The 17,478-nt window shown below is 39.1% G+C and overlaps 1 protein-coding gene across 1 annotated transcript in view; it reads left to right on the top strand.

Annotated features, from left to right (window-relative positions):
* Positions 1-17,478, top strand: part of LOC111154952 (RNA binding motif single stranded interacting protein 3) — a gene marked incomplete at its 3' end in the record, with an annotated part of 1,272,548 nt that overhangs the window by 758,828 nt on the left and 496,242 nt on the right. Inside the window, exon 4 of the mRNA XM_022514916.1 lies at positions 12,486-12,658. Within this exon, the coding sequence (XP_022370624.1) occupies positions 12,486-12,658 (173 nt within the window). The remainder of the gene's footprint in view (positions 1-12,485; positions 12,659-17,478) is intronic.

Here is a 17,478-nt window from a genome sequence, read left to right as displayed (position 1 = left end):
ATTTTTGGAGTTAGAAGCTATGAAATTAGTATAGCTTATTTTCTGTATATGAAAGTCCTTTCAGTTAAGTGCATGGACATTTAGTAGTTAGTGTGTTATTTAACTGATCTAAGCTTTTCCATTGGCAATGAGATATATCTTATTTTAATGAGTAGTTTCACAATTTGTAGATATTTTCCTAGAACTTGTGTATTCTAAGAATGCTTCCCTTGTGAAAGTTTTTATTTATATTAAAAAAAAATTCTTCTAATAGTCTTCTCATCAGTTTATCTGAAGGTAATCAGTATCACTAACTAAAATAGTGCTAATTGAGTCTAAAGTCTCATCAAAGAGTGACATTTCTTAATTCTAATCTAGAGAATTTCAGTTTGACAAGCATCAGTGAACTTTGGATTATAAGATTTTACACTCAACAAACCAGAGTTTGCTAGATCATTCAATAGACCAACCAATATTCCTCTCTCAAAAGAACACTATTGTTCATGATAACAATGGGTATTGTAAAAAGCTTTAGGATTTATGTAATAATAATAGCAAGCTCTCATAGAGGGCTTATTGTGTTCCCGGCTTTATTCTCGGTGCTCTACACATAATTATTCATTTGAAATGTCTAACAATCTTTGGAGGTAGTTATTATGCCCAGTTTCACAGATGAGGAGACTGAGGCAGAAGAATTCAGGTAATTTGCCCAAGGCCATACAGACAGTAAGTGGTAAAGCAGGATTTGAACGTGGGTGGTATAGCTTCGGCATTTATGCTCTTAGTCACTATGCAATAATAATAATAATATTTCCTTCTTCTCGAGTCTTTGGAGAGTCTACCAATTTGCCAGTCTCTGAAGCATCATTTATTTAAAAAGAACAAAAGTAATTTGGAGGAAGAAAAGCAGTACTATCTTTTCTAGTTTGTTGTCTTGATTATGGAGAATATCACTGGGCAAAAAGCACCTCCAGTAATCCTAAACAAAGAAGATGCACTAGAAATTGGATGTGTCCATACTATTTTGAACATTCTTTAAGGTACAAGGCAGACTGACTTAAAATATACTGAGAACAGGAGACTTCATATAGGCTTACAAACAGGAGAAATAAAAGTTTGAAGGTATTAATGTAAACTTCTGATTTAAAAATTTTAATAAGTTAATAATATAAAATGCCTAATATTCATTTTATTATCAGATCACTTTTTGTTGAACTTGAGCATTAATTTATTCTCATAATTATCATCTTATGGCCCAAAATACAATGAATGTTGAAAATATATTCACAGAAAATTATCTGTGCAAGTGCTCCTTCCAGTTTTTATAATGAAGCAATTATTTTGCATGTATTAATTGCTGTTGCATTTTGATCTGTGTTCCAACATTGTCTTCTTGAGGAAATTATTGTGTTTTATAGTCCAAATCTCTTAGATTTAGGACTTTTGAAGCATAGGTTCTGTTTGCATTTAATTTTGCTACATCAATAAAATATGAATGAATTGGCTAATAAAACAACATAACTATTTTATGTCATGGAATATAGGTTATTGTTTATGAATTTGCTAAATTGCCTCTGTAGTTCACTGTAAGAACACTTCTCCTTTTTTGCCTTGGTTCAGTTTAGAGGGAAATAAGATTGGTAGAATAGCCTGTAATACGTGGGAAGTAAGGGTGATCTTTTTTGGGAAAAGGAGATGATGTACGAAAATGTTGAGCTTCCTCCCAGGCCAGAAGCTTGCCTGGCAAAGACAGAGACATCTATTCTGTAGCAACAGTTTGTCTCTGTTGTTCTTCTTTCTTGGTATTAAGAAATTTTAAAATACAGATGAAACTTTGGTTTTGATTAAAAACAAGTAAAATACATCCTGTGTTTCTCACAGATTTTATTTTACTTTATGGAGTTTGCTTTTAATAATTTCCACTTTAGGCTAAGTGAGGTATCAGTTGAAAGAGAGATTTTATATGCCAAAATAGACCCACTCCTGAAGGAGAAAAATTTAAATATAGTCTGTACTGAAAGGAGATTAGTTGAGCTTAACAAAACCCTATGCAATTAATTGCAATTAATACACGCAAAATACATGCATAGAGATCATGACCATTATTTAGCTCAGCACATTTAAGCCCTGCAGTTGTGTGGTATAGTCTGGGGAGATGCTGCCTTGTATCTGTAGGAATGGTCTACGTCAGTTCTATTCGGTAGAATGCTATGTGATGGTGTAGATGTTCTGTGTCTTCCCGTCCAATATAGAGGTTAGTTGTCATGTGTTTTTGAAAATTTGTAACATGGCTAGTGTGACTGAGGAACTGAACTTTTTAATTTTAATTAATTAACATCAATTATATTTAAACTTAAATAGCTACTTGTAACTAGTGGGTGCCATCTTGGACTGCACATACTTAGAGTTCAATCTGGAATTAACTGGAGTGGAGACTGCCTTGCTTTGGGTTCTGAATTTGCCACAGAGTAGCTGAACAACCTTGAAGAGTCATTTAAATTCCTCTAATCTCTGTATTCTCATCTTTGTTATTGGGGTGGTAATAATAGCTACTTCCAAAAGTTCTGAGATCATCCAAATAAATCAATATGAAATTCTTAGAACAATGCCTGGCATATAGTGTATGCTCTTTTTTTTTTTTTTTTTAAGATTTTATTTATTTATTTGACAGAGAGAAAGAGATCACAAGTAGGCTGAGAGGCAGGGAGAGAGAGAGGGGGAAGCAGGCTCCCTGCTGAGTAGAGAGCCCAATGCGCAGCTCGATCCCAGGACCCTGAGATCATGACATGAGCCGAAGGCAGAGAGGTTCAACCCACCGAGCCACCCAGGCGCCCCTGCTCTTTTTTTTTTTTTTTTTAAGTGTATGTTCAATGAACATTGGTCATGCTATTGTTGTTAATTATTTTATAACTTTTTGTGGATATTTAATTACAAGAAACTAAAAAAGAGGCATAAATGAAATAGGCTTAAAGTAATAAAAGGATAATGCTATGATATGGAGTGAAACTTGAGGAGGTAACTCTAGAGGAATGTGCGAGATTCAGGTAAATAGAAAATAATCATAGGATGGTCATATGTTCCAAGTTTCTTTGGACAGTCTCTATTTATACCTTGTGTCCTGATATAATTATCAATGTCTCTCTCTTTTGTTCTCAGAAGTTTGTAGGACACACTTTAGAGTCACCTTGGAGAAAGGCAAAAGAATGCAGCCCAGGCATTCCAAGTGAAGGGAGGAAGACAAAGTATAAATGCAGATGTCACTGTGGTATGGCAGGAGATCTGCACGAGCATTGGAAGTAGAGCAAAACAGGGTTAGATAGGGGTTAGAGAGACATTATGTACCTGGAATGAAAGCCTCAATAAAGAAATCAGATTTTGGGGTACCTGGGTGGCTCAGTGGGTTAAGCCTCTCTGCCTTCGGCTCATGTCATGATCTCAGGGTCCTGGGATCGAGCTGCGCATTGGGCTCTCTACTCAGCAGGGAGCCTGCTTCTCCCCCTCCCCCCGCTCTCCCTGCCTCTCAGCCTACTTGTGATCTCTTTCTCTCTGTCAAATAAATAAATAAAATCTTAAAAAAAAAAAAAGGAATCAGATTTTACTGCACTTGCTTTTTATGCTATTATCACATTGCTTCTAAGTCAACATAGATTTACTTTCAGAAAAAGCAAAAAGCAAATTCTGGTCTAATTGGACAGAGTCACCAAAAAAGTCATAATACCATTTGGTGTTCTGATTGACCTTCCATTATTGGTTGTAATTTTTGTTACACATGGTTTGAGAAAAAATGCTTCATTTTTATCGCCCATTAGCTACTAGTAACCAAGTCAGTAATAGTTTTGGTTAACATGGAAATTAGTCAACTGAGTGGAAATGGCTCATTATATCTGTTTTTATGGCTGAAGAAGAAAACTTTCCAAGTGTTCATTTCATCTCAATAAAGTGCTGGGGCAACACATCTTACCATCTTACAGTGGTGTCCTGTAAGCTGCATCTGCTCTTCATTCCGTTTAGGGTAGCATACATCTCAAAGCTAGGGCAACTAACTGTTGACAATATTACTGATTGTAGTTTTTGGGAAACAGATTGTTGGATTAGGAAACATAGAATATTACATAACATAGAATATTACAAAAAAAACCAGGAATCAACTCAAAATGAGATTATGGGGGAAAACCTAAACTAAACTCAAAATGAGATCATGGGGAAAAAACTAAACTTAAATTAAATAATAAAATATATTAAATAATTAAATAATTAAATAAACATACCTTATAAGGTATAAGAATGTGACTCAAGTGTAATTCTTTGGCTCTTTGCAAGATCTCCTCTTTATCTCTGATCACATTTGGAATTGAGATGCTGACAATTGGCTCTCCTAGAGATCTTGTGGAGAGATCTCCACAAGAAGTTATGATGACTGGTTCTGGGTTTTCAGTCTTTTCCCAGTGATTCTAGCCCACTACAAAAGCAAGTATTTGAATTGATCTCTGAGATATACCCGGGAGCAAGAGAACAGAGGTCCCATCCCGGGATTATGGTCACTTTTGATATTTCTGGGGAATTCTAACAATTACTGTTCATAGCATAGATGACATTGTAATCTCTACCTTGGGTGCCAATCATGGCTTTTTTTCTTTTTCCTTTGGATGAGGAATTAGTCCTTTTTAATGTTGGAATCATGGGCTGTCGGGGTTATTTTCTAAGTGTAGACTTGGACTTTAGACGAATGCCTTAAGTTCCTCAAATTTTGAAATGTATTTTAATTTTGCTTATTTTTCCTTAAAGAGATCAAGAGTTGGCCAAATTACAAGATGGATGGGAGCAAAGGCCAGATGTCATCGGCATTTGGAGGACTAAGCAATCTTTATAAAGGCCATTGGCATCATTTATGGCAGGCACTCTTCTCTAGCTTGTAAATTTGTTAATGAAATTGGTTTATAGGTACTTGAAATGAACAATAACTAGTTTACTTGCATTTCCAAGTACCATGAATTTTAAAATGTCATTTAATATCCAAACCTCTGAATGGAATTCAACGACTTTAGATTAATCCTATTTGTAAATAGCACAGAGCAACGTGTGATTATGCAATCTGCTGAAGTTTTTAAAAACTAATATTTACTGCAAAAGTGAATCTCATCCTCACAGAATTTTCATAAAACCTCAGTAGTGATTTGTAAATACCTTGAAACTAATTAGTCATTCAATCCACAGTGATTGTTTCATCAGCACTCAGTTACTACTTTTTGATTCTTGATGAAAATGACAAACCACAGTTCTAGTGACATAGTTTCATCTCAAGAATAGTGGCTCCTTTGCTTAAAAAAATAAACCATTGACTCTTGCAGCAACTCCTTCAAGATACATTTTACTCTAACTGGGATTGAGAGAGTAGTGTTTCTTTTAAGGATCTGTGTCATGATGATGCTGATGAAAATAATAAGATCAATAAGTATTTATTGAGTATTGACTCTGTGCCAGGCACTGTGCTAAATACTTAATATGTAATTTATATATTAAAGCCTCATGGCAGTTTTACGAGGTGAGATCATCACGATTCCTATTCTTGTCATGACTAGAGGTTTAAGTGCCTAGTTAGTGGTAGAGCAGGATTCCCCGAGGGCAATGTGGAGCTCTTAAACAGAAGGTTACCACTGTTGACAGTGGCTATTACTAAGACCCCTTGACGGAGAATGTGCAAGTGATTGCCTTTTGTGAGGAGTCTTGTCCTTTATTGCTCATTTCCGTATCTGATCTGTGGGTCAGAAAAGAGAAGTGGGGCAGGTTTTCACCAAACTCTGTTCTAAAATGTGTAATTGAAACAATTGTTTTATATAGTCATATTCTATGTAACGGTCGGGCAATTGCCTAGCATGAAATTGCAAAGCTATCATATATGTGGTTCATGCGACCATGGCTCAAATCGCACATCTTGCCTCAGATATTCATTTAGCTGCATTTTTTCTTGCACACGTGGACAAAATTCATACGCACCCTCATTGAGATTATTATAGGCAATCCAGTGACTGCGACAGTTCTTGCCATGTCTACTTGCTCGCGTTGTGTTCACACTAGAGGAGAGGTCTGCAAGAGCTTCTTGCAGAAGCAAGGGTATGTGGAAATTACACTGTCTGGGAGAGGAGCTCAATAGCTTGCAGCAGTGTGATCCACCGAGCAATGGATTGCATGTGTACGTACAGGCTAAATAATGTATGATTTAAGACAGGAATGTGGTTTGTATTCATTTTTGGATAGTAAAAGACTTGGCATGTCAGTCCCATGGGAGACTTTATCCAGGGCTTTACCCTTGAGTGGATAAAAGAGTACAAATTCTGTTGCACTGGAGATGAATAAAAACAAATTGGGGAGACCATCAGCAAAACAGACTGCTGTGTGATGGAGTCCAAGGCTACTCCGAAAAACCACCAGACCAACTGCTTCAGGATCCTGCCAGCAACCAGATGCTGGGAATAGAATTGACTGCAGTTTGGCATCGAGGCCCTGTGATTCCCAGCCAAGGGGAATTGCATGCAAAAAATATTTAAAATTCTCTTTGTGAAAGAGTTATGTTTTCAATAAGAGGAAGAAGTATGTTTCAGACCTGTTCTGCTGCAGATGATATCTGGCATACCAGCGTCTGAGTTCCAGAGGGTAGAGGCATGGAGAGTCGAACACCGTATATACTTGGGGTAGGAAGTTGAACTTCGGTGGGTGAAGGGGTTTTTCAGTGAAGTGGGTTGTAGGCCACTGAGCACTTTTACTCCCCGATGGGGCATTTGACAATATCTGGAAACGTTTTTGGTGACCACAACTTGGGGGGACGGTAGTGCACCTGTCATTTAGTAGTAAAGGACAGGGGTGCTGTTAAATATCCTATAATGCACAGGGCAGCCCCCTCCAACAAGGAATTATCTTGTCCAAAATGTCAATAGTGACAAGTTTGAGAAATCTGGTTTCAAATGAACTAGATAGTGTGTGCGTGTATTATAGCCCTGCCTTTTTTTCATCTAATATGTTTGACATTGTATGAAAGATGATTTTTAATGATTTGCTTTACCCTATTGATATGTGAGCAGCATTTATTTGGATATATAAAATGCTTTCTGTTAAAAAACAAAAAAGGGGGAAAACAAACAAAACTACAACTCATATTCTTCATGTCCAGTTTACCTCCAAAATACGTAGGGGTTGAAAAACACAACGAACCTCCCTCCAGACCTACACACACAAATCACACATTTTGTAAGAATGTAGGAGGACCCGGTTGATTCACTTTTCAAACTTGAAAAATGAGGCATATTAACAAAGCACACTAAATGAATCAGCTGTTTAGGATGATCTACAAGCCAGTTCATTTTCCTGTTATCAAATAACACACCATGAATCTTGACGAATGAACCCACTTGCTTGACATTATTTGAAAAACTCATAACATGCTTGCTTGTGATGGTCACTTCCCCTGCGAAATTAAATTTTAAAATGGACTTCATGTAAATTCTGAGCGAGGAAAAGGCTTATTCACTTCCATTTTGACTGTGTGCTGTTTATCCTCCTCCTTCTTTGTCTCCACTTTGTACTTGGATGTACCAGAGCCTCTGTCAGTGTCATCCTCCCAAGTTCACGATCAGAAAGCCACTGGGTTTATTGGTGCCCATGTCATTAATACGTGAAGTTCTAGAGTGTGGAGGTGGGGACTGTGTGGCTTCTGGAGTCAAACTTACTAAGTTCAAATTGGGGCTCCAGCTGCGTGACCTTGAGAAGATCATCTCCCCATTTTGTACTTGCATTTTCCCATTTGTGAATGAGAAGCGTTTTATTTGCCTCATTGGGCTGTTACATAAAATGCTTAGGAAGCACACTGCAAATGCTACCTGTAATTATTAGAATCGTTATCTTCCAAAATGGATGTCAAGGCATTTTATTTAATTTCCCAAAGAGGACACTGGCCCTGATCCACTGATGTGGCGGCTCCAACGTGTGGTTCAGAGGGCTTTCAGCCCCAGCCCCTGACACCTGACAGACCCTCCCAGCCATGCTGCTGTGAATAAACATCTGAGGGAAATCTGTGTCCTTGCCAAGCATGTGCAGGTTCGAGAGAGAAATCCGATCTCCCTCCTTCCATCGAGTGCCATCTGAAGGCCCTCTTCTGAAAATGTGCCGTTTGGACTGGTTGTATTCAAGCTGACACTGCAAATTCGTAACAGCTCCGGGTCCTGCTACAACGCAGCATTACGGTGCTGGGTAACCCCCACTGTAAGTCCTCACTGCTCCTAAATAGGATTTATAAAGTGTGACTTTGAGCAATATAGCAAAGTCGGTTTTATCTGAGGGAAAATAAATTCTTTTGGTTACTAACATTTTCGAATTTCTTCTTTAGTGCCTCAAAATGATTTAAAAGCTAATCAATGATAAAATCCCAACTCCATCTGAAGACAAAAGAATTGAGAAAGGTATCAGAGCCACTTTTAATTAGGAAAGTGGTTGCTGTGACCCATTAACCTCTAAAGATTATTGCCTTTTTTTTTGAGATGCTGTAGTTTGGTCATTCGTCTTTGGCACCAGAGCATACAACATTGCTTTTTGCTTTTCACAAATTAATTCATTTAGGCCTTTGCATTTGTCAGACATTCCGGGAACCTTCTGCCAATGTTTTGTTGATTAAAGGATGTGTATTTGGAAAGTGGGTGAAGAGGAGGGAATTTATAATTCTTAACACCAAAGAATGATTTACAATGCAGACTGCTACCTGAATCACTCAGTATATCATCAAAGGATAAATGAAATATTAAGGATTAGGGAGAGATGGGCACTGGGTGTTAAAATCTGTGGGTTGATTGGCTCAGTAATGCTAGAAAAGTCTACCTCTTTCTGCAGAACTTCTAGAACTCACAAACAGGGATATGACAGAGAAAATCACGTTTGATTGTGTATTTTTTTCAAAGGGCTTTTGGAATACATCATTTCTCTGCAACAGCCTGGTGGTACTATCTCTATTTATAAATCACATACCTCACTCCCATGCATACAAGTTCCCTATGGTCATCACAACTTTGATTTGCTTTTGACTGTTTTGTTAATTTATTTATTTTATCCTGGTGAATACGTGGGGCACTTTGGAGGGCATATTTATTGTTTTAGGCATTTATGCAATTTACTGAATGGTATTTCTGGCTATGGAAATGCTTACAAAGACGATGGGAGGGCGGGGAGGGGAGAAGTAAGTAAACACACATTGAACAGCCTGTAAAGGATGCTTTCTTATTTGATCAGTCAGGGACTCAAAGTCTGTGCTGGTCCATCAGATCTATGATACATAGAGCTGAAGACTTTTTTTTTTTTTTTTTGGCTCCCTAGTAGTTTTAAAAGCTGTGCAGTGGGAAAAGCTGCTTTAAACAAAGCCTTATTTTAAAAGAACCCTGAGTACAGAATGGAATTCAAAGAATTTAGGGAGAGGGGAGGTGAAAGTGGTAACAAACAGCTTTTAAAAAGCCCTGGGAAATTTAAGAGAATAAAGCACATAATGGAAATAAAAGATAAATCCCATCTGTCCCATTGGGAGTTGCAAGACAAGAAGCTGCTGTAGCAAGAATTTGTTGAAGACCTACTAAGTGCAGGGCTTATTAAGAGCTAGAGCTTAAGTGTCATGGGGCGTCCAAGGAGTGAAATGGAAGTTTTTTAAAGAATTTATTTATTTATTTGGGAGAGAGAGAGTGCGGGTGGTGGGGGGCTGGTGGGGGAAGCAGAGGGGAAGGATAAGTAGACCAGTACTGAGCACAGAGCCCCCTCCCGGGCTCTACCCCAGGACCCTGAGATCATGACCTGAGCAGGAATCAAGAGATGGATGCTTAATTGACTGAGCCACCCAGGCGCCCCGAAACAGAATTCTTAGATCAAGGAGGAATAGTTTTTCACACCAGCCAAGAAACTTCATGCAGTTTTTTGCAGATATTAAATTCCTAAAGGCAATAGATGTATTTCATTTTATTCAAACAGTGGGGACAGAAAATTCTCCTCTCTGATTTGTTGTAAAATTCCACGTTAAGAATGTTGGTAACAAAAGAGGTAATGCCTGAGAAATGGTTGAGGAGTGTTTATTTTAAAGAAGGAGGCTCTAGGTTTTGCTCCTCTCATGTCTACTGTCCCCTCTCCCCATTCCTTAAAGAAACTGCCCAGGACACTCTTGACCAGTTTGCGTTTGCACGTGAGCATTCTGTCTTCTGCTCTTCCTCACTTTTCCTCCCTAAGAGGAGAGCAAGAGGAAAAAAGGGTTCAGAGGATAGATCTGATGGGTCTGCAAGGTGGGCCAGAGCCTGGCCTAGGAAGGCGTGGGAATTCAGAGACAAGGAAGCTTCTAACAACCTCTCAGAGATTTTGGTAGCTGACTTTATTTTGAGATCTAAAATTAAGGAACAGATGAAGCTAATACCGAGGGTTCTAGTATGGGGATTGATGAATGTCCGTAAAACCAAAAGAAATGGGGTCGTTGTGCTGGGTGGCTGGGGTGGGGAATTGGGAGATGAGAAAGCAGGGATAATGAGTTTCATTTGACATAACTGTGTCTAAGAGGCTTTGTCATAGCTGGGTGAAAATACGGACTGGGACAAATCTGATAATTCTGGAAGGTGTAAAACAGACTATTATAGCAAGAAACAAGGCTGGCTACTGCTAAAACTTGGCCTCTTGTCACTGTGGGCTAAGTGTTGTGTCCACTTACTTATTTATTATGTACAATATAGCCCAAGTATTTATTAAGCACCTACTTGCTGTTTGATAAGTATGCACCTTCCAACCCCTGATAAAACAGCTAATGTGTCTTCAGGTTAAAACTTGGCTAAACAGGGGCGCCTGGGTGGCTCAGTGGGTTATGCCTCTGCCATCAGCTCAGATCATGATACAGGGTCCTGGGATCGAGCCCCGCATCGGGCTCTCTGCCCCGCAGGGAGCCTGCCTCCACCTCTCTCTCTCTGCCTGCCTCTCTGCCTACTTGTGATCTCTGTCAAATAAATAAATAAAATCTTAAAAAAAAAAAAAAAAAAAACTTGGCTAAACATTTCCCCACTGGAATCTTGGCAAATGTGTTCATTGTGCCTTTGGGTAACATTGTAGGTTACATTGGAGAATATCTGGGATAGTTATAGACTAATATCACTGGCAAGACAAATAAGAACTACAAATATTGCCATTATTATTATTCTTGCATTTTTGTTATTGCTAGCATTTTATTGTGCATCACTAATTTCCAGGAATCATTTTGTTACAGGAGCTCATTAAGTTTTCATAGACACCTTGTGACATACTATTGAGAGTACTATTTTTATCCTCCTCATATGAATGAGAATGTTGAGTCCCAGAGAGGCTAAGGCACCATCCAAAGGTCACACAGTCGGTAAGAGACACAGCAGGATGCAAACCCAGATAGTGCAATTTTAGAACTTCTGAAGATTTGCCTATGGGACAAAGAAATAATGCATGAAGAGTAATGTATCTACTAATTCTGGCATGTAGAGTTCTAAAACCCTTACACTGTATATTCTAAGTTGCTGGGGATCATTTTATCTTTGTATTTTATTATAAACTAGTTTGACAGGTTAGAATGGTAGTTCTTTACTGGGGGAGATTCCCCACTCTCCCTGTCAGGGACACCTGGCAGGGTGCAGAGACCTTTTTGGTTGTCACAACTGGAGAATGGGTGCTACTAGAATCTGGTGGGTAAAGGACCAGCATGCTGTTACTATCCTGCAGTGAACAACGGAGGTTGTACAATGTGATGAACACGAAGGGTCCCACAGCAAAACATATGCCCTCCCAGTTGGCAAGGCTGCCTAGATTGAGATTTAAAGGAAATCTTGACTGTCGTGAGAGGTTGGTGGCTCAGTATTGCAAACAAAGGGTGTTCACCATGAGGAAGCAGATTTGGGAGTGGGAGAAAGAGGTAAGATAGATTCATCCATCCATCCGTTCATTGATAGATTCACTAGAGAGCGAGTTCTGTCTCTGTGTCAGGAATTCTGTTGGAGAATGACGGTGAAGACAATCATAGGAGGAAGGGTGTCTGTCTGTGTTTTGTTTTGTTTTACTGGAGAGAAGGAGAGAACAGGAAGTAGAGACAAAGCAAAGATGTGGGCTGTTGAAGTGAACTAGGAGCAGGGCTTTGGTGCCAAGAGTGAAGGAACTATGTTCTTCTAACAGGGAGGGAGGTACCACGCTACTTTACAGGTCTAAGGAGAATCACAGCAGACTAGCTCAGAAGCCATATGCCACTGGCAGGAGCACCTGGGAGCTTCTTTTTGTCCCATTTATGGCTAACACACGGATGCAAATGCAGGTCCAGGGTGAGAGCAAGGGAGTAAGTGATGTTCTCAGAAGTACATAGGGCGGGGATAAAAGATGTGTGTGCATGTACGGGTCAGAGAGGCCGAGAAACTTGTCTTGCTTTCGAGGTGTGTTGCTGGCCTGTGAAATCGTGCTGGCTCTGTTTTTCCAGTAACAGCCTTTTCTGTTTCCAGCAGTCCTATGCACCAGCTCCCCACCCCATGGCTCCTCCCAGCCCCAGCACAAACAGCAGCAGCAACAACAGCAGCAGCAACAGCAGCGGGGAACAGTTGAGTAAAACGAACCTGTACATTCGAGGCCTTCCACCAGGCACCACTGACCAGGACCTAATCAAGCTGTGCCAACCGTAAGTGCCCCTCGGCTCCCCGCGCCGGGTCCCACCCCACGCCGTCTCCTGCGCTCCCGCCACGCAGGACTCGGGTTTGCACTCCATATACCCCTGTATTGGTGCCTCAGTGAGGAAGACTCTGCTAAATGGGACTTAAATTTGAGTTCTAAGTCAAGCTCAAGGAGCTCGAGATTTGCATACTTTTTGTTGGGGGAGGGGAGGTTCCTGAGCAGGCAAACCTGGGACCGCAGGGCGGATAGGTTAGGTATGGACCCAAAAGACTGTGAGCAAACATTAGTTGGGCCTTCAGACCTGACGTGGCTGGCGGAAACAGTGGTGAATCTCGTAAAGGTAGCTGCTTTTTTGGAGAAGTGTCAGCAAAGGGACTCTCAAAAATTTTGAAGTGGTCGATTTCAGGATGATGACCTCCCGTGTTGCAGAGTTTTTCTGGCCAGTTCTTGGTAAATATAAATTCAGCCAGGACCAGGTAATTGGGGAATCATAAAACTAAAACACCGCTTTCCTTGAAAACATCTCCTTCCACCTCCAGTGAAGCTCTTTCGCATCAAGGCCAAGAACCATACTCGGCAAGTTGTTTTGGATTTGCTGGGGAATGTGGTAGTGATTAAACGCTCTTCAGAAATGTTTTTGTTAATCTCTTATCTACCAACACTTAGGTTATTAACACTTTTATTTCTGTGCAAACAGAATAAACATATTTAGGTTCGCCCTGCAAATGAAATTAATAATGGATAAAGAATTAAGACTCATGGACCTGTATTTTTAGATTGTTATCTGATTATTTTTAAAGTAATATCAGTGTTGCTATTTGTCACTTGAATATGCCTTAGCTGGGTATTTTTAAATTTGGGGAAACTATTACTCAATTTTTCTTCTTCTCTTTTGCAATGCTTTCATAAGAAGGTTGAGAGGATATTTATTTTGTAAATTTTCCAACCTCTAAAATACTGAAAGAGGAAAACAAAGTGGACGGTATTTATTTGTCTTTGTTCTGGATTTTAAGATTGGGAACAAATACCAAAACATCAGGAAGTGCCTGAAAAACCGAAACACAAATACCTAACTCTGTAATCAGTTGACAAAGTAATCAATGTGGATTAGGGTGGGCAGGGGAGGGGTGCTGTTGCCACTGCCTACCTTGATTTGTGAAGGAGGTAAGGCAAAACTTGGAAAAAATAAATATTTACTTAAAAGTAGTTATTTAAACAAAAGGAATGTGCCAGGGCTAAGCCATATAACTATATGTTAGGTTTTGGTCTGTGAAAGGTTGGAGTTGGACCTGAAGATAAATAACTCAACTTTTTTCTGTGGTTGTTAGAAAAACCTAAACTATTTTGAAAAGTAAGGACTTTTGAAAATGTGAAAGTTTGTGGACTTTATGTTAAAAGCTTCTGAAGAAGTATCTATTCATGGATGCTGATAGGAAAAAGTGTGGCTATGATCTCTGACTTGTACTGGAATCTCATTTATAAAAAATATTGATGGGCTTAAGGAAGATATTTTCTCTTTGGTCTATACCACTCAGAGAGCTTGTTGAAGCACAGATTTCTGGGCCCAAGAGATACTGAGTAACCAGGCCTGGGGTGGAGACCAAGGATATGCATTTCTTTGACAGGGTCCGTCGTATCGTTGCTGCTGGTTTTCAAGAAGGAATACTTCTCTCTTCAATAATATGGAGACCACTGACTATTTCTAACACATAACACTTATGAAGTTAGTTTATGGAGGTAGTTGAGGTAGAATCCTGTGTTTTAAAACCCACTCAGCCACTGTGTGAATTTGAGGCAAATCATTTAATTTACTCTCTTTGAGCCTCAGTTTCCTCTTCTAAAAGAATGTGTTGACCTTGATTATTTCTAGGTCTCCTTGTACTACCAGTGGTGCTCGGAGCTGCCTTTGACTGGTACATTAGGATCAATTGTTCAATACTCAGGAATTCCCTGTGCGGTGTGTTCCAGACCCAGCAGCTTGAAATCAGCCATGGTGGGAGTATTTCTATCACAGGAGCCAGCAAGCTCTAGAAATAAGGGCATTTTAAATTTTATCTTGTGTTTTTGGAGAGCTGGTTTCTGAGCACACCGCTGATGTAGCATTATACTCTGGATTTCTGTGTCCGTGTCCACTTTTGATAGAATGTTGCCAGAAGTCTACAGATGGAAACTGTCACCTAAAAACCTGTATTGGTGTTTTTAACTCACGAAAGAGATTTAGAGACACAGAGACGTTATTTTGAAGGAAGGCGTTCTGTTAATGTTCCTTATGTGCATCTGAGAAATTTAGAGAATGCTGAGAGCACAGAGGGTACTGGTTATTTGTTCATATTAGTTTTTGCTGGCTAATAAGATCAGTCCCATGGTATTGTTATTATAAAGATGTTTGTGGGTTCTCCAGTTACTGAAGTGGTCTGGATCTAAGGTTTATTGCTCAGATTATGTTTCCTAGAGAATTGTGGAGAACTGATGTGATCAAGCCACATAATGCAGTGGGGATAGCTGTGTCCTAAGAGATCTGGTTTGGGTCCTGGCTCTGCCATCAACTGGGTGTGTGGCTTTAGACCAATGACTTGTTTTCACCCTAACTTTGGTTTCCCCATGTATGAAATAATGGGTTTAAACTCGATAATCCTTTAAGCTTCCTTTACCCCAAAGTTCTAATATTTCATTGAGGCCTTCATTATTTCATGGTGAAACCTGCTCTTGGATGCTTTTTTATCTTTCTTCAACCCCCTTTTCCAGTGTTGGCAGGGCCACAGCCTGAGTTGGTTCAGCTATATTGGTAAGACCTGATGTATGGGGATGCCTGTGGTAAGAGACTAATGCACGTTGTGGTAAGAGACAGATGCACATCACTTGTAAAATCACGTTCCTCTCTTGTAGAGTTGGTCTCTTGCATTGGTCATTAGTATTTTACATTAGTAGTTTTCTAAAGATTCAGATCATTTTATGTTCCTATTACTCATCCAACACTGTAGAATCATCTTACCTACAAACATAATATTTGTAGATTTAAATGACCTTGCCACCACAATTGATTTTTCATGTTTATTTCAATGAAATTATAAGTATTTTAAAGTTAGTATTTCCTTATATTATAGGAAAAGCAGTATTTGCTAATATCCATAGTAATAAAATAATAGAAAAAAACAGAGATGTACCAAAAATAAGCATAGATATATCGAATTATCTGGTATTAGAGTGCAGTAATCCGCATTAATACTAATGAACAACAAGAAAATGATATTAAAATAAAGAAATTATATTACTTCTCAATGTATAATCTGAGAGCAGATGCTTATTAAGGGATTCCATTCACATTCATCATCAAAGCTTCTATGTTCGGGGGCGCCTGGGTGGCTCAGTGAGTTAAGCCACTGCCTTCAGCAGGATCGAGCCCCAAATTGGGCTCTCTGCTCAGCGGGGAGCCTGTTTCCTCCTCTCCCTCTGCCTGCCTCTCTGCCTGCTTATAATCTCTCTCTGTCAAATAAATAAATAAAATCTTTAAAAAAAAAAAAAAGCTTCTATGTTCAGATCACAAGTAAAATCAAAGAAAAGAAGACAAGACTAAAAAATGATTTCACTCTATGGGAAACCTCTCTAGTTATGTTTTTGAATGGGTACATCACATTGGGTGTCTTATAGGAGATATTTTGGTTAAATACTTTGTAATCGTCTTTATCTTGAGAAAGCTCAAAGAACTTTATTCTGTTATCAATCAAGAAATATTTACAGAACACCTTTGCTGCATGCCAGATACAGTGCTGATGATTCATTGGTGAGTAAATTTAGGCAAAGCCCTTGCTTTAACAGAGCTTATATTTTACTAGGAAAAATAGACATCAATGAAGTAATCTTATAATTTGATATAAAATTGCAACTCGTGGTGACTGGCTGGTTCATTTGGTTAAACATCTGACTCTTGATTTTGGTTCAGGTCATGATCTCAGGTTTGTGGGGTAGAGCCCTGCATAGAGTTCCATGCTCAGCGGGGGTCTGCTTCTCTCCCTCCCTGTCTTCCTCTCCTTCGGCCCCTCCCCCTCTCTAAACAAAACAAAACAGAAACAAAACAATACAGCTATAAATTTAAAAAACAAAAAACAAAAAAAAAAGAGGAGCTTGGAACCAAGAGTGTTTATCACATGGGATCTGTCCTAGTTAGGGCAATGAGCAAAGGAATCTCTGAGAAAGTGACAACCGAGGTAAGATCAAAAGAAAGAATAGGTTTTACTAAATGGAGAAGGAAAGTAAGAACATTCCAGGCAGAAAGAGCCTCATGTGTGTAGAACCAAGGGCTGGAGGGAGCATGGCAAGAACAAGGGGCTGGAAGAAAGCCAGTGTGGTTATAGCAGAGATGGAGAGATAGACTATGGGGCAAAATGAGCTGGAAATATGGGATAAGGCAATTTCTTTGTGGATCATGTTGGGAAATGTGTTTTATATTAAGAGCAATGGAGGAAAACATTGGCTTGTCATAAACAGGAAGGTGAACTAGTCAGATTTTTGTTTCTAAAAATTCCAACTGCAGAGTGGAAAGAAGGCATCCTGTGAGATCAGTGGACAATCAGGGTAGGAATAGTTGAAAAGCAAGCAGGAAGAGGAATAATTTAGTCAGAGAAGAAGGTGTGAGGATTAATAATTGTGGTGGTAGAATAGTTATGTGTGGTGAAAGATATCTATTTTTATAGATGCGTTTATTTTTCCACCAAAAAACAAAGACTTGAGAGACAATTAATCTAATGAACTGGAAAGAAACTGTGAAGTAGTATGGAAGACACAAATCGGTGATTTTTAATTAATCTCTCTCTCTCTTTTTTTTTTTTT

This window comes from Enhydra lutris, unplaced genomic scaffold (genome assembly GCF_002288905.1).
Source record: "Enhydra lutris kenyoni isolate GAN:26980312 unplaced genomic scaffold, ASM228890v2 scaffoldscaffold39, whole genome shotgun sequence".
NCBI classification, from domain to species: domain Eukaryota; kingdom Metazoa; phylum Chordata; class Mammalia; order Carnivora; family Mustelidae; genus Enhydra; species Enhydra lutris.
Note: the sequence above shows the minus strand (reverse complement) of the source record. Positions and strands in the feature narration are given on the sequence as shown.